Source organism: Arvicola amphibius, chromosome 10, assembly GCF_903992535.2.
Source record: "Arvicola amphibius chromosome 10, mArvAmp1.2, whole genome shotgun sequence".
Lineage (NCBI taxonomy): Eukaryota > Metazoa > Chordata > Mammalia > Rodentia > Cricetidae > Arvicola > Arvicola amphibius.
In genome coordinates, this window is record NC_052056.1 from 36,893,937 (window position 1) to 36,912,477 (window position 18,541).

Below are 18,541 nucleotides of genomic sequence, written 5' to 3' on the forward strand. Positions count from 1 at the left end.
TATGGTCTGGAGTTTCCAGACCTGTATGTTAGTGACGTCTATGCAGCTGCACTTTTCTGTGCAAACTCGTCAAAGTAGACAACTTAAAGACAGGCTAATTTGGTGATATTTAAAACATAGCTAACAGAGTTCATAAGAAAAACTCAATCTTTTATTGAGTGGAATTATCAGATATAAATGAATTAACCATTTTTATGCAAAGAAAAAAGATCACAGAATCAGATACTGTTTAGAGACGAGATCATCAGAGAACTATCCTAAAACCCTCCTTCAACAACTGAAAACTGAAAATCATGGAGATATCTTGATCACTTAAACTGACACCACAGGGTACTGGTAAGTCAGTCCAGATCCTTTGCTTTTGTTATGGAACGACTACTGCATCCTCCCCAAATTCTTACGCTGAGAACTTTAGTCCTACTGTGACAGCATTTGAAGGAGACCTTTGTAAGAAAGGCTGTGGGTGTAGAGGTCTCATGACAAAATCATACCTTCAGAAGAGGACCATGTGAAGGAACAGAAGAAGACCACAACTGAAACCAGAAAGTGGCCTTGCCACACAGCAATCTGTTGGCTCTGGACCTCAGACTTATGGCTTCTAGAAAGTTGAGAAATGACTATCTGATAGTTCAGCCCATAGCACACTTGTTACACTAACATCTCTTTGCTTATACCCTAAGAGCAAGGTTCGTGAAGCAGACACTGCCTCCCCTCCCCGCAGGGTATATAGACAGTTGCTGCGCTCCCTGTCCACTAGGTCATCCTTCTGGGCTCGCACTTCCTTCCTAAGCTCCAGCATATGTAGACAGCAACACTAACATAATCTCTCCATCTCTCTCCCGCCCCATCTGTCTTCCTCCCACACATCACTCCTTCACCAGGAAGGGAGATGGCAGTGCTTGGAAGCAGGACTGTGAGGGTCAAGTGTCCAGTGCCCCCTTCCTCCCACATCGACAGCCTGTGATTGTGCCCTGCACCATCCCATTACCAGCCTCACCCTTGACCAAACTGGCAAACATTCTGGCTCATCTTTGGCACACACTCTCTGAGTGTGTAACAATGCTACCCTTGCATGCATTACCTGTGCAAACCTACACATGGGGAGAACTGCACTCCGGAAATGATAATTGTTTTAAAATGACCCTTTTTATCATTATATGGAACGTTTAGAAAAAGATTTCAAAAAGCAAACAGTGCTTACACCTAAGGGCTATGTCTTTGAAACAGTAAGTCACACTCAAGTTTTCCACAAGCCTCTCCCTGCATAATGTCTTCTGTACCATTTACATCATGACAGGGCTGTTATCTTTCCAGTGCCCAGGCTTTCCCACTCATTTATTCCAGATGCCTGGTTCATGTTGTGAATTTCTATCCAGCTGTGTAGACTGTAGAAACATAACAGTTTTCACATAGGCTTCAGAGACCAAAAAAAAAGAAAGAAAGAAAAGAAAAAGAAATGGTATAAACAGTAATAAATATATAAATATACTTTTAAAACAATGAAGTCCTTAAAAAGAGTAAAGTAACATTTAAAAAGCCATGTAAAGATGAAATATACACAGAGTCTGGGTTCTGTATGTTATTGTGTTGTCATGGATTTTCTGATTGCTAAATAAAGAAATGATAGCTGCTAAGACATACTGAATTATAAAAACTGCTAGAGTAAACCAACCCATATATTTAAAAAATACCTTGATTTCAAAATTTAAATCAAAAGGTATGTTACTTTGTGGGAAAAGGCTATGCTTTTATTTCCACAGAAAATGAGAAGCTATGAATTCATTCTGGTTTAAGGAAAATCAAGTTTGGTTGGGGGAAGACCCCCTGAAATCCTGACTACAGACATTAAAAAAAGAAAAAACTTAGAAGAACTACAAGAAACATAACATATATTTTGCCTGCTTAAACATAAAACAAAAAACTCAACTGACTTGTGCACACCACATATTCCATATTTGTAATGTATGTTACTTTTAAAAATTTATATATTTCTTTACAGAAGCTTCTCAGTTTCAAGAGGTCCCATTTATTAATTGTTTCTCTCAGTGTCTGTATTACTGGGGTTATACCTAGGAAGTGGTTTCTGTGCCAATGTGTTCAAGGGTACTTCCCACTTCCTCTTCTATGAGGTTCAGTGTGGTTGGCTTTATGTTGAGGTCTTTGATCCATTTGGACACGGTCAAAAAGACCAAACGACAGCCTACAGAATGGGAAAAGATCTTCATCAACCCCACATCAGACAGAGGACTGATCTCCAAAATATACAAAGAACTCAAGAAATTGCTCATCAAAAGAAGAAATAATCCAGTAAAAAGAAATGGGGCACAAACCTAAACAGAACTCTCAACAGGAATCTAAAATGGCTGAAAGACACTTAAAAAATGTTCAACATCCTTAGCCATCAGAAAAATGCAAATCCAAACAACTCTGAGATTCCATCTTACACATGTAAGAATGGCCAAGATCAAAAACACTAATGACAACTTATGCTGGAGAGGATGTGGGGTAAAGGGAACACCCCTGCACTGCTGGTAGTAATGCAAATTGGTACAGCCCCTTTGGATATCAGTCAGAAAATTAGGAAACAACGTTCCTCAAGACTCAGCAATACCACTTTTGGGCATATACCCAAAGGATGATCAATCATACCACAGAAGATGTGCTCAACTATGTTCATAGCAGCATTGTTTGTAATAGCCAGAACCTTGAAACAAGTTAAATGCCCCTCGACTGAAGAATGGATAAGGAAAATGTGGTACATTTACTTGTAGTACTATGGAGTACTATATAGCAGAAAAAAATAATGGCATCTTGAGAGTTTCAGGCAAATGGATGGAACTAGAAAACATCATTTTGAGTGAGGTAACCCAGACCCAGAAAGACAAATACCATATGTACTCAATCATAAGTAGCTTTTAGAAATAAAGCAAAGAAAACCAGCCTACTACAATCCCAGAGAACCTAGACAATAATGAGGACCCTAAGAGAGACATACATAGATCTAATCTACATTGAAGTAGAAAAAGGCAAGATCTCCTGAGTAAATTGGGAGCATGGGGACCATGGGGCAGAACAGAAGGAGCGGGGAAAGAGAGGAGAGCAGAGAAAAAATAAATGAATGAATGAATGAATGAATGAATGAAAAATATGTACTTCCAGAATGAGAGGCCCAAACACCAATAAAAACAGATGGCCCAAATGATCCAGCATTTCAAAATGCCCCCTGTTACTGTCTACTCAAAACTCTGCATCTAAAATAACTTCAAGCCTGCTGGCTGAGAAGGTCCAACCTCACTGACTACTCCAGCCTGGACTTCATTATTATCCCAGTTTTCTCAAGGCTCCCACAAAGATAACAGTGCCCAAAGACAAGAGGAAGGAATCTAGAAAACAATGACCATATTCACAAATGATGGGTTATGTGTGTTTATTATCATTATTATTGGGGGTTTGTTACAAAGTTTTATTGGTTTTACTAAAAAACCACACTAAACAAAAGAGTTAAATTCTTCTAAAGGAATAAATGGGGGATATGATATAGGAATGTGAGAAAAAAAGGGTAGATTATTGAATCTATTTCAGTCCTAAAAACATCTATTAATCTTAAAATACTTTACATTAGTATGGACTTTGGTTTATTAATACAAATTTTAAGTTTTTTCTATACCATATGCATGTTTCTACTCTTGTTTGGAGTTGCTTATATGACTCCTTTAAAAATGTAATGTATTAATTAAGAAATACAGGTTAGTAGTTAGCCATCTATAATAAGCAGTACTGTTAGGCATGTTTTCAAGGTTAAACAGATATATTTAGATAGATGATTTTCAAACACTTAAAGGCCCACAGAATATGGCACGTAAAATGTTTTAATAACGTAAGACTCTTATTGACAGTGAGATATGTCTGCTCCTGGCAGAGTGAATTTATTTCAGAGAAGATAATAGATATCAAAGAAACTTCATATGGAGTTTGCCTTCCTTATGGCAAAAGCTAGGCATTAGGGCAAAAAACCTGCCTTTACCTCAATTGCTGACAGTATACTGTCCAAACTGGATCAGCATGACCCCCAAAGAAAGTAACTGCCACACTTTGCCAAGACAAGATAAGACAGTCCTTCAAAATTCCTTGCTTCTTAGCCAGAACCTGGAAACAACTAAAATGCCCCTCTACTGAAGAATGGATAAGGAAAATGTGGTATATTTACATGTAGTACTATGAAGAAAAAAATAATGACATCATGAAATTTGCAGGCAAATGGATAAATCTAGAAAACATCATATTGAGTGAGGTAACCCAGACCCAGAAATACAATGTCAGATGTACTCACTCATAAGAGGCTTTTAGACATAAAGCAAAGAAATACCAACCTACAAATCACAATTCCAGAGAACCTAGACAACAAAGAGGACCCTAGGAGAGACATACACAGATCTAATCTACATGGGAAGTAGAAAAAGACAAGATCTCCTGAGTAAATTGGGAACATGGGAACCATGGGAGAGGGTAGAAGGGGAAGAGATGAAGGAAGGGAGGTGGAGAAAAATATATAGCTCAATAAAAAATAAAAAATTCCTTGCTTCTTTCTCAGAAATGTCTGTCAGATATACCAGGCCTGTAGGACAAAGTTGGATTCCCCAGCAGTATGGAAGAACCTAGGATGACTGTCCAGGGAGCCAGACATCCCTGTTGTTAGTTAATATTTCACTCTACTGGGGTCTTTGATAGAATTAAAGAGTAAATAATTAGACACAAAGTTTGCCTTAGTTATGATAAAAAGGTAAATTAGTTATAAAACTCTAGACTTACAAAGATAATATTGGTAATAGAGTATTTTTTTCAGATTTTGCCATATACAAATGGACTGGATATTTTAACTATAATTCTTACTTATTAACTGTTTTTGTTGTATATAATTTTACTATGTTAAAGTTAAAACATTTTTAATTAGACAAAAAAGGGGAAATATGGACTATTCCTTTACAGTGTGTGACTATATGTCACTGTCATTGGTTTAATGAAAAAGCTGACTGGCCAGTAGCTGGATAGGATAAGGTTAGGGAGGAGAACCAGACAAAGGACACTGGGAAGACAGGCAGAGTCAGAGGGTCGTGGGTCAGATGCAGAGGAAGCAGAATGTGTAAAAAATTAGTCTCCATGTCAGTTATTTGGGAACTGGCGGATGGGTCATGAAAAGTTTGCCTATAGATCTCTCTCAGTGTCTGAAACGCTGATTTTTAAAAAGAGATATTGCCTTAGTCAGAGCAAGCTGAACAAAGACCCACCTTCAGAGGACGGTATCAGTCATAAGTAAGATCTCTCTCTCTCTCTCTCTCTCTCTCTCTCTCTCTCTCTCTCTCTCTCTCTTCTTCTTCTTCTTCTTCTTCTTCTTCTTCTTCTTCTTCTTCTTCTTCTTCTCTTCTTTTCTTTTTTGAAATAGAAGCCAGGAGGTGGTGGTGCACACCTTCAATCCCAGCACTCAAGAGGCAGAGACAGGTGGATTTCTGTGATATTGAAGCCAGCCTGGTCTATAGAGGGAGTTTCAGGATAGCCAAGACTATGCAGAGAGCACACAATAAACCCTGTCTCAAGACACCAAAAGACTCTGAGGTACATAGCATTTAAAATGAGATGTAAAAACCAGACACTGAGTATATTCCAAAGGATGGAACAAGATCACTAAGAAAGTATTTGCCTTCCTTTACAAAGACAGTCATGACTGTTTTAGAAGCATCAATCTTTTATATCAGGAAGTGACTGTATGTTTTGATATTAGACAAGTTAGTTCAGTTAGTTCACTATACTTCCTTAATAAATAGATCTGATATTTGCACATTTAAAATGAGTAAAATCTACATGTGAAGATGTACCCTGACATCTAACTCCTATCTCAAAAATCATACAAAGAAATCAACTCTGGAAAAAGTCAGGAACTATCTGTAGATGGCACGAAGACAAAACCGTGAAAACTCCTCATAAGCAAGAAATGGGCTAAAATATATTAAATACAATAAAAAAGTGCTAGTCATAAAAGGAAAAAAATTAATCAAAGTGCATTACATTAAATGAAATTAACAATCAAAGTGCATTACATTAAATGAAATTGCCTTTAATGTCTGTTTATCAAAGTATACCAATAAAGGAATGAAATGACAGGCCAAGAAAAGGAGTAGATATCTGCAATGTACATGGATAAAAGGAACTCGTAACGGGACTACATTTACAGAGCTTCTACAAACAAATGAGATCACAAACAAAACCCAGCATGTCTGCAGTCCTAGCTACCTGAGCAACCTTAGCCATATTGTGAGGTACTAGAAAAAAAAGAGGTGGGATTAACCAATGCAAAAAATACAGGACAATTGGTATTCTTTACCAATGAAAGCATTAGCCTGGTTAAAAAACATGAACAGCGCATACCATGAGCCATCATGGAGACACAAAGTAAACTGTAATACACACTGTCTAGACAGCAACACCAATCAAATTAGAGAGTACTCAGCAGTAGTGGGAGGTACAAGCTGGTACAACCACCAAAAACTCTGGTAATGTCTAGGAGTCTAAACATCAGCAACAGGTGACCCCTAAACTCTTCTCGGTAGAGAAATTTGTGCTGAGTTCAGAGTGGATGTCCTTTAGTTACCTGAACCCGTTCACACCACAGACATAACTCATCATTCCTGCTTCCAAGCTTTCTACATAGTGAATGATGCTAGCACCATAACAAACAATATTCTAACACGTCTGTCTCTGAAGGTCCTTAGTGCTGACTCCTCAAGAGCACCATTCTATTCAGCTACATCCAGTCCAACATCCTCTGCACAAAACAGCACCGTCTTCACCAGACCAACATAAAATCTGAAACTTTTAAACTTCTCCACTTATCCAAAGCACAGGGAGCTGGTTTTAAAGTCTTTGGTTGTAAGTATAATTGCCTCCTGAAATACTTTTTTTTCTTGGAATTGCAGTTTACTGTGGCACGGAGGTGCACTAACAGGCATCCTGATTCAAAGGTTACAGCACCCAGAGGGATCAAAGTATTCACTAAGTGAAACTGATTTGCCCATCAGCTCTGTAGAGCAGACTCTGCCCTTCCCTTGAGAAGCTTCCACTAACAGTGATTTAAGAGGTATTTGCTGAGCCTGGCAAGATGGCCCAGAAGGTAAAGGCACTTGTCAAGTCTGATGACCTGATTAGGTCCTATAGATTCACATGGTTGAAAAAGAAAACAAATTCATACAAGTCTTCCTCAGATCTCTGTGAGCATGCTTGCACACTCGTGTGTGCATGCACACACACACACATGCACATACAAGCATATGTACTCACACAAATATATGTAATTTTGTCAAAAATTATTTTCTAAAACCCAATTTGGTGGCATATACCATAATTCCAGCATTCAGGAGTGTTGGTGGGGTTTCTGTCCTGCTTGGTTCCTGCAATCGTTAAGTCCCAAAGAAATCACACAGAGGTCTATGTTAACTATAAACTGATTGACCCATTAGCTCAGGCTTCTTATTAATGCTTATAACTTATATTAGCCCATTATTCTTGTCTATGTTAGCCACATGACTTGGTACCTTTTTCAGTGAGGCAGTCACATCTTGCTTCTTCTGTGGCGGGGGCCAGGACTGCAGAGGAATGGGCTTTCCTCTTCCCAGAATTCTCTTGTTCTTGTTGACCCTACTCTATTTCCTGTCTGGTTGTTCTGCCTATACTTCTTGCCTGGCTACTGGCCAATCAGCATTTATTTAAAATATAATTGACAGAATATAGACCATGGTCCCACACCACAGGAGACTGAAGCAGGAAAATCATTCCAGGCTAGAGGCTAACCTGGGCTACATTGAGACCCTGCCTCTAAGGATCAAACAAGAAAAAGCCATCTTCTGGAAAATCAACAAACTTATTGCTAAAAGTGAACTTGACATTTTTTTTGAATTTCATGATAAAATCTCCCGAAAAGGTGTTGCTTGAAGGTTCTGGCTCTTCTAAAGTTCACAGATTCTGTAAGGATAGTGAGCAGTCCCCATGACAACCAAGTTAGTCTAAAAAACAGAGGGTCGTCATGTGTAAAACCAGACCTGTTGCTAGGCAACAGGGAAGCATTCAAAGCACACTGAGAAAGCTTTTTCAAAGCTTTTCTAGAAAAATAAACTTTTATGGGAGATATCAAAACTTTGAGTAATTTTTAAGAAGACACATGACTGAAATAAGGCATACCTCAGCTTAGGATAAACCACATGGAAGGTCTGGAAAAGAGAAGGAATGGGATTTCTTTCTTCTTTTTTCTCTCTTTCAAACACAGAGGGGAGACAGCATTCCCTCAGGTGAAGACTCTAGACAAATAATTTTAAGTAGTCTTCTCCTGCCGGTAGGGCCACCGTATGGCTCACACTCCAGGCTTGTACTTAAAACATGATGAGACTTTTGCTTTTGTAATCCCACTGTACAGTTCTTGAGTATGAACTTTGTGGAGGACAAAGTCATTTGAAAGTGTCAAAAAGCTAAACTCTCCCAACAAAGCTTTAGCAATTCTGAATTTTCTGGTTTGAGCACGGAACAAAAGGACAAAGAGACATAGAGAGAAGTTATAAAACACACAGAAAAGGATGGAATGAACCATATAATAAATAATGGGTAAAGATTAAAAATCAGCAAGAACTCAATATTTTAAATAAATACAGTTAGAGAAAACATAAAATACCAGTATTTATGCCTACCCATACATCAATTATGAAGTCTGTGTTTAGAGGGTATGGTAGCCCACTATTCCAAACCTAAAAAAGATACTGATTTCTAATTTTATTCTACATTAACAGAACAAAAGACTTCTTAAGAAATAATGAATTGTAAGATATGGACAAGATAAATCTAAGATATTCTGTGCCTTACATTAAGGATTAAAAAAATAAAAAAGTTTAAGTCAAAACTCAATTATCTTTTTTTCTTATTCTAATATGGACTGCTTAAGCAGAGACAGAGTACAGATCTGCAAAGTCACTTTAAACTCAATCATTACACACCACCTGCGCCTCACAGTTTCTACCCCGAGAAACATTACTCCAAACACCTCAATGTTTCTACCCCGAGAAACATTACTCCAAACACCTCACAGTTTGGCAACTCTGAAGTCAGGTAGAAAAGGTGAGGCTGCTAATAGCATATAAAATAACACAAGAAATAACTGCCCAGCTACAACACAGACCAGTACCTAGTCAGCTGAGTACATCCTAATGAGTATGATTTAAAACATCATGCTCTAGGAACTATACTTGTACTTGTTTCCTTTAACTGATTATTCCAGACTACTACTTCTTAGAGAAAAAAATTAAGATTTATAAACCCCAGGCTAATTTTTAGTATCAAGGTGGGTGCTAGTTACAAGGAAATGTAGTGTACTGGGCCTGCCTCCGTTCTGAAAGGGCAGTGGACAAGACTAGAATGGACATCAGAACCTCTGTTGCTGGAGCCTTCTATTTCTTTCCTCTCTGATCCTCTGCCAGAATGTTAACTGCCTATTTTAAAAGGATCACCGCTTCTCTGTTAAGGGTCAGAAAACACATCTCTACCACTAACCATAGACCATGTGGCAATGGGGGACCAGCGCATGTCACTGCTATGAGCAAACAGGGCCCTCAAACTGAGGTTCTGCAGGAGCCATAGTTACTTGGTCCTCTGACCTTCATACAACTTTGTACCTTTAGCAAAGGGTGGAGGCGGGAAGAAAAAAGCAAAAAGAATATAAAATACAAGACAGCTGAGACCATTAAACACCTGTCACATGCCAGCAGGATCAAATATGACTTTACTCCGTGCCTTTAAAGGCACAGAAGATGACTGAAATCTAGGCAGATTCACAGTTGGTGTGAAGGACTCTTAACAGGGAGCTCCTGGAGTGCTGGCCAGACAGAGCAATGTCAAACCCATGTCCCTAGTGTCCCCCATGCCACTGTTCCTCTCTAGTTGCAAGGCCAAAACTCGTTTTCCAAATACACTTTGTCTTATTAAAAAAAAAAAAAGTTACCATGAAAAGCTCCAACACACACACAAGTATTAGAATGTTAGCTCCTACGTGCCCCCTTTGTTTGGCTCATACCTTCCCTGCCACCTTTACTCAAAGTCTTTGAAGTCGTTTCCCCATATAAAACAATCATTCTTTATTATCAGTGAATGGTCAATGCCTCACAAGTTTCTCTACTAAGCTTTAAACTACCTTTTTAGATACCACACACTTAGGACCCAGGACTCAGATGATTCAGGCTGAAAGCCTCCTTCCTCTGATGTGCTCAGAAAACATTATGCAAGCTGTCCAGGGAGGGAAGCAATGAAGTGGTCCCACCCAGCTGCAACATCTATGAAGCAGGGCAATTACAGCATGGTAAGATAAACAGAAAGGTGCAAAAAGTAGTACTCACAGGTCTGTGACAACCAACAGCTGTCTACCCAAATGTATAGCCCACTCAACAGGAGGGAACTCATGCCAGGTGCTGGAGGGCTAACCAGCTGCATGGGACTAGTGAGATCATGGATCTTAGGCAAGAATGCACCACTGCTTTGTCAAAGCAGTATAATCACTAACTCCATCCTAAATCTTATCCTTATACCCATGGATAAGTGTGGCTCTCTCTCATCAAAGAAGCCTCTTTTTTTTTTTTTTTTTTTTGGTTTTTCAAGACAGGGTTTCTCTGCAGCTTTTTTAGAGCCTGTCCTGGACCTAGCTCTTGTAGACCAGGCTGGCCTCGAACTCACAGAGATCCGCCTGCCTCTGCCTCCCGAGTGCTGGGATTAAAGGCGTGTGCCACCACCGCCCGGCTAAAGAAGCCTCTTTTAATGGAAAATTGGTATCACAAAAACCCACAACTGAGCCGGGCAGTGGTGGTGCACGCCTTTAATCTCAGCACTCAGGGAGGAAGAGACAGGAAGATATCTGTGAGTTTGAGGCCAGTCTGGTCTACAGAGTGAGTTCCAGGACAGCCAGAGACACACAGAGAAACCCTGTCTCAAAAAAAACAAAAAAAAAAAAAAAACAAAAAAAAAAAAAAAACAAAAAAAAAAAAACAAAAACAACAACAAAAAAAACCCCCACAACTGGACATGTGGACATCAAGGGATTGTGGGGAGTCCAGTCCCAATGGCTCCATCTACATGACAGCTCCTGCATCTATGGCTCAGGGAACACTGTGGAAGAAGGAGCAGGAAGATCCTAAGAGACAGAGTACCAGGAAGAATGTGGTGAAATAGTCTCTCCTAAAAGTGGCAATGACAGTATCAATGGATATGTTCATGTGGAAGGGGAGAGATTTTATAGGGGTCTCACCCCAGACAAAGAATTAAAAGCTACTACTGACTGCTGGAAGAAGGAAAATTAACTCTCCCAGGGATGAGCCTCCTTATTGGTTATTCAACACATAGTCAGCTCTGAAACCATATACGTGCAAATAAAAAACCTTAAACTCAACAGATTTTACACACACACACACACACACACACACTTAAAGAAAGAAAGGCTATCTCCTAGTAGAGTGGGGTATATGAGAGGGGCTGAAGAAAGGAAAGAGAGAGAAGTGATGAGATTTTATTTTAATTAACATACTAAAAACAAATAAAAAATTTGAAAAGTAAACAAAATTTAACTGGAAAAAATGTCTTTTTAAAATTAGTTATCTTCAATCAGAATAACCAGGACCCAAATATTACTTTCAGCCTCCTTTCTTCCCATCCCTTCTTCCTCCTCTTCCTTTTTCTTTTTTAAATATCATATGTGGACCAAATAAGGCCATTTGTTCTACAGAAGCTCCCCTACGTTTACTTAGCACTTAGTGAGCATGTATAATGTATCTTCCCATCTCTTCCATTTCCTACAAAGCGGCAGACAAGCTGGTGCTCACAGAGCACTAGCGCCTGCTCCTCTGGATCCCCAGAGGCACATCCAGGTGTCATCCACCAGAGTGCAGGGCTGCCGCTCCCGCATTCGCAGGAGGCCCAGGTGCTGCAGCTTTACCCAGCACCACATGTTGGTGAATATGCAGGAGCCGTGGCAGCCACCAGGTTAATCAAGAATTTTTAAAGCGACAACACAGGTTACCAACCAGTACCCAGGAGGTGGGATGGCATGAAGACGTGGCTGGGGATGGAGAGGTCAGGGGATAACCACAAGTTGGATAGTTAAAGAGCAATTAAAAAATTCCAACTATAATTCTGAAAACTACTGTGTGTACTGATTCCAAAAACTGCTTCCAAATAAACTCAGAGGGTTCGAGAGAGCTCTCTACTTCGTGTCAGCTCACTAAACCCTTTACAAAGTTCTCGGCTTTCTTAAGAGAACGGTACTGATCGGTACTGATCTCTAAGCCAAACTTCTAAATCTTGGCGGCGCAGTCGGCTTCCGTCTCACACAATCAACTTCAATATGTTGGTCTCGGATGGAAAGCATGCCTACGGTCTGTTTTTAGGTCTCCCAGGTGACTCTGCTACACAGCTCTGAGAGCCACTGCTCTGACAGAGTGGAAACACAATCACCATCCCGAACTCTGCATCTACTCTGCACCACACACCATTGCAGGCACTTTACATATGCACCTGCATACATGAGAAAGTAGGGCAGGTGCTCTCAGCAGATCACAGCAGGCTAATGGCAGACAGGCTTTAATCCAAAATGGTTTGGATTGTAAACCCACAAACTGCATGGTACAATCCCTCCTGAGTACGCATGAATTATATCTCTATCCTTTGACCATAAATAAAACAATCAAAGGAAAACATAAAAATAAGAGAATTAACTTCTACCTTTTTGGAAGCAGCACAGTGACACCCTGCAGGAAAGTAAGCAAGCACATTTTGCACAAGGGTAACCATACACATCTTGCAATAAGATAGCATGAATATCTTGCTCTAAGGTAATCATGTGCATTTTGCATGGAGGTAACCAAGTACATCTTACATGAAGGCAACCATACGTATTCTGCAATAAGGTAACATGTGCATCTTAAAGAAGGTAGTATATGCATCTTGCAAGAAGGTAACCATGTCTATCTTGTACTAAAGGGCATATGCTAATAAGCAGATGAGAAAGAAGATCCTCTTCCTATAAGAAGATTCGATTTGAGATTTCTAAATTTTCTATGATTTCTCACATCATTTTATGCACCAGTTATTCAATATTAAATATCAAAAACCATTTCAGTTTTAAAGCCTAAGGGAATGATATATAACACGCATTAATGTCCTACCTATTTCTGTTCTGCTGACTCCAATTCCATTATAGATTTTCAGGTAATTAAGGTGACAAGAATCAGAATCTTCAATGTCAAAGTCACCAAACTTGATGCGAATTCTCTCTCCCATCTTTACTCGGATCTCCCACTCACACACGGTGCTGTTAGGGTAGGCGTATGGGTAGTTGATGGACGAAAGTGTCCCACTCTCAGGGCCTAGTACGGTGTGTCCACAACCATCACCTTGAAAAAAAGAAACAAATTATTCTCCCATCTTAAGCTTACATGTAATCAGGAATTTTACAGACTGAACAGCAATGTATGACATCATATTATTTTAGAGAGCCAGCACTTCCTTTACAACATACACAGCAGATGACACACATGGTTCTGAGCACATCTACTCACTGCAAGGAACCAGAGAAGTCAGGCTAGGCCAAAACCAACAATGCAACAAAATTAAAATTAACATGATTTATTATAAGTTCAAAGACTTTCCATTGGCACATACAATTATGTAATAGTTAAATATGTACCATAATAAATGAGAATATCAGCATGTATTCCTGGTAAACATTCAAAGTAAATGTAAATGTAAAACTGTGGTCAGCTTCACCGACTTACAAAGACAAGATGCTCACAGAGGTGAGCAGAAGCAGCATTTTTAGAAAACATCAATGCATACGAAGATGTCCCAGGCACCAAAGCAAGATTTGATGGCATTTAGTTCTACATTCCACTGAGACCGGACTGTGTAACTTCTCCCAAATCTTATCTCTCACACAATACAAAGAAAAAAACAAAATGTTAATGACTCACTGAAGACTAGGAAAAAAATGACCTTAATATCTTAGCAAAAGGATTACTTTGTTTCAGAAGTTTCTTCAGCAGCTGAGCATTAAAATTTTAGTAACAGTATATTGTCTGGAAACATGAAATATTTGCATCTTAACTTTCTCACAGTCAATTTTCAAATAAGTGTCCAGGTCACTGACTAAATGTACACCTAAAGAATTGAGCTGTTGCTCCAAGGTAATATTCAGCATTCGGTAGCAATGGGATTCAGTGAGCCTCTCTGTAACAGGATGATGCGTGTATCTTTTAATAAAGGGGTTTCTTCCTTTAAAAGAGTTATTTGGCCGGGCGGTGGTGGCGCACGCCTTTAATCCCAGCACTCGGGAGGCAGAGGCAGGCGGATCTCTGTGAGTTCGAGGCCAGCCAGACTGGTCTACAAGAGCTAGTTCCAGGACAGGCTCTAAAAAAAAGCTGCAGAGAAACCCTGTCTCGAAAAACCAAAAAAAAAAAAAAAAAAAAAAAAAAGAGCTATTTGTCATCACGTTTTGGAATAGGATTGGAATAGGATAGATCTTAAGGAAGAAAACATTAAAATTAATACTTCTGGGTTTTAACTTAATCATCATGATCATGGAGGCTGTAACACAACTTCCATCATGTTGATTTATTACCTAACAATGTACTATTGATATCATTCACTAGAACAGATTAAAGACTCTAACAGCCTAGTCGTCTTAAAGCAGTAGTAGGTGTCTGGTAAGTATGTATTAACTGGACGCAACAGAGAAACTTCAGTTTACCAAAAAGTAAAAAGTAATTTAACTTCCACAAAGGAACAATTGCCTGCTGAAACCCTTTAACAATACTTGAAACAACACGTGTCTTCTGCTGGCAAAGTTTTATTATCTAATCCATATTAGTACAGCACATTTGTGTTCCTGAACAAACACCTCTCATATAAAGTTTAGTCAACAGTGAACTATATGTTTGAGCCCCGCTTTCATTCATGTACAAGAACTAGGCATAGTGGATTAATAATATAAAAGACATAAGACAAGAATGAAACAATGTGGGGGTGAAATGCGCCCTCTGATTTTCTCCAATAAAACAGGCTTTTACACAAACAGAAAAAGAAAAAAAAAACAACAAAAAAAAAAAAAAAGAAAAACTAAAATTTCCTCCTGCAGCTACCATAAAATCCCATGACTCTCCTCTGGATGTCAGGTAAAGCAAAAAATCACAAGGCTGTAAGAACCTTCGGTGCTTGAAATAAGCACCGAAGTCAAGCAACTTTTGGCTAATCACTAACATTTCCCCTTAGAAAGGCAAAAACAAGTACTCTAAAATAACTCTAACATTTGAAAGTAGCCTGTGATTCCTGGAGGTGTTTCAATATTTAACAAACAATCCCTTGATAATTAAAAGCTTCAAATCGCTGCTACTTTCGACATGCAAAAGTGAAAGCAGCGACTGGAAGTGCAGACGGAATTCCGAAAGCCAGCTCCTGACGACTCCCGCACGAAGGTGACGCAGCAGCTCAGTTCGTGCATTCCCTGCAGACTGCCATTCAACCGGAGTTTGTTACTTTAAAATGAATGCCACACAAGAGTACAAGCAGAGTGTTCAGAGTAATTTTTAGATGTCTTCATGTGCCTTTTAAATTTTCAGTAAAATATACAAATTGCTTCTTGTCCTTGTCACCATTAAAAATTGTTTAAGGTTAACAAAATAAATAATAATTGGTGAAAATAGGGCTTTTGCATGCAGCGTGATCACGAAAACAATTAAAACGGAGCTGTCTTTTTTCAGGATCTTGTGTCAGGGGAAGGAGGGCACAGCCGATGAGTCTACAGCAGTGTGCCAAGAATGCTCTAAAATATGTGCTGGAGTTCAGCACTCCCTCCTCTCCAGATGATGTGCACCAGAAACCCGAGTTAAAAGGATGTCTCCAGTCTGCTGCCGTGCGCGTTCTTGAGTGTTTTACATTTCAAAAACTCTGGTAAATTTAACCCAACTAGATAGAATTTGCCACCACCTATGTGTTTAGAACAACCCAGCTGGAAGGGGCGGCTATGCAGAACACATATTTACTATGCCAGCGGCTGCATGTTTGCCTGTTGCTTTAAATGAAGAAACACGTTTACATTGCAACTCCTGGACATCTTGCATGCAGATTCCTGACCTGCTAAACTAGCTTTGACTTGACCTAGAAAGCAGTAGTTCTCAACCCGGAGGTTGTGACTTCTTTTGGGTCAAACAATCCTGTCACCTGGGTCTAAGACCTTCAGAAATATCTTATATTTACAATTCATAACAGTAGCAAAATTATAGTTATATAGTAGCAATGAAAATAATTTTATGGCTGGAGGTGGGGTTCAGCACAACATGAGGAACTGTATTAAAGGGTCACAGCATTAGGAGGGTTGAGAACCACTGGACTAAAGAATCCATGCCTACAGTGTGGAAAACACTTCTCACCACTGAAAGGTCCCCATGTTAAATTCAAGTCAAGGGAAAACCATGTCCTTGCTTTCACTTCAAAAGTGGCAATCAATTTCCCGGTTATTTTTATGCTTCTTAAAATTAAAATCAATCTATGAAAACATCCAAACTATGTAAAAATATTTAAAAGTAAAGCCAAAACCTAGAAAATTATCAAGAGGCCATCTAACTTACTTCCAGAGGAGGTTCCTCAAGGCCTCTTCCTCTTACAGAACACTGCAGGTTTTCAGTTGTCTCTAAGAAGGAAGAGGACTTTCACTGGGAACTGAGGTAGAAGCTGGAAATGCTACTCAAATACCTCAGGATGGACAGGAAAGAGAATGAGTAGCCTTGAATGCAAGCAGTGTTGAAGTTCAAGAGCTCAATTTACGGCCAAGGCTAGAAAATCTCAGCGTCAAGATTTGGTTTAGTACTCAGCCAGGTTCATTTGGCCAAAGGGCGATGCTGCTCAGCTCACTCGGGGTGCAGTTAAAGGGTGAAGATTCGTATCTCTTACTTCCTAGGGTTTGAAGCAAGTGAATCCTTCAGTTTTAAGTTACAGTGAAAAAGTCTTTTAACTAATCTTCCATGAATGTTGACTGGAGACTCTGAGCTTCCAGTCTCAGAAGAGGATGGCGAGGATGCTACAACATCCTCGTCACAGTAGCTGTCCTTAGATTTTCTGACTAGCCATGTATACTGAAAAAACTAATGCTCTGTGCCCAGGACACGCCACCTACCATTGCCCATGTCTGACAGAGTACAACTACTACAGAAAAACAAAACCAAGTACCACCCCAGATCCTTCCATCACTACAGTCTACACACTACAGCACCGGGAACTCTGCAAACTCCATCGTAGTCTAGTGGAGATCATTCATGGAAGGAGAAGGAAGTTGGCAGCGGTGGTGGTGTGATGGGACTTCCTTTTCCTTCCATGAATGATCTCCACTCCACTAGACTACAAATGTCCAGAAAGGGTGGATGCCCGTACTGTGTACTTTCCATTTCTAATTTATTTCAGTGGGGAAAGAACACTGGAATTTGATCTGACTGCTTCATCGCTGGGCTGCAGACAGATGTACTCAGGGATTACTTGGAGACCGTGTGCTCACTTCCTCCGAGCAGTGCAAGGCCAGATGTGTCAAGGCAGATAGGAGATTTTGATACTCTTCCAGGAAAACAATGGAAAGACTTTCCTTCATTTTATTTTTTACGAGTTTTCCCACAGAAAACAATGAACATAATCAAATGACCATGCAATAATGCAATTAGGAATACAGCCTTATTTCAGGCTGTTCTAATCAAATTCCAAACCAAGTGTGTTTTTTAGACAAGTGTGTGTCCGGATGCTGATTAGGCTGGGCCTCTGCCCCCCTTGTATTTTAATGATATGGTTACTAGTAAAAAATACCATTGCTGAGTTTTAATATTAGGAGCCCCATGGCTTCTAGAAATGTATCCTTTAGCAACAACAAATGCAAACACAGGAAACCTATAGAAATATGCCCCAAATATAGAGCAATGGAACTTTCTTTACAGCTCAGCCTTTGTCAGAGAGTTTTCAAGGATTGTGGTTTTATCGGTGAGATGGTGAGCCTAACTATGCTTCCTCTAAGTTTTGCTTCTGACATATCTCAGCATGCATCTGTGAGATAAGACAAACATGCAGCATTTAGTGAGTAGAAGAAAGCTCATAAAGAAAAGTTACAACTGTTAACAATACATGCAGTTTCATTCGACTACAGTGTTTTTACTGTTTTATTCACACTGTGAATTTCACACCAGAAGTATTAGGTCAGCCCTAAAACTACCAGATCTCCTATGCTGTATAACTACAAACAGATATCACTGCCCAGTACTTTAATTTCACTTAGTGCTCTTTGTCCCGGTAACATCCTGTGTTCTTAAGTCCTTCCTGTCTAAAATTAATATTGGTGTTGTAGTTTCCTTTGGATGGGTGTTCCCGTGGTATATCTTCCATAGACCATAGTTAGTTGTAGACAAACTTCTTGAGCATGGGTTCTTCACAAAGGGATACAGCT

General features: G+C 39.5%; 1 protein-coding gene across 2 annotated transcripts in view; it reads right to left on the reverse strand.

The window, feature by feature from the left end:
• The window catches only part of Dcbld2 (discoidin, CUB and LCCL domain containing 2), a 63,197-nt gene that overhangs the window by 35,769 nt on the left and 8,887 nt on the right, over positions 1–18,541 (reverse strand). For both annotated transcript variants that reach the window (XM_038345739.1, XM_038345738.1), the window contains exon 2: positions 13,236–13,463. In XM_038345739.1, coding sequence (XP_038201667.1) covers positions 13,236–13,463 — 228 coding nt within the window. The remainder of the gene's footprint in view (positions 1–13,235; positions 13,464–18,541) is intronic.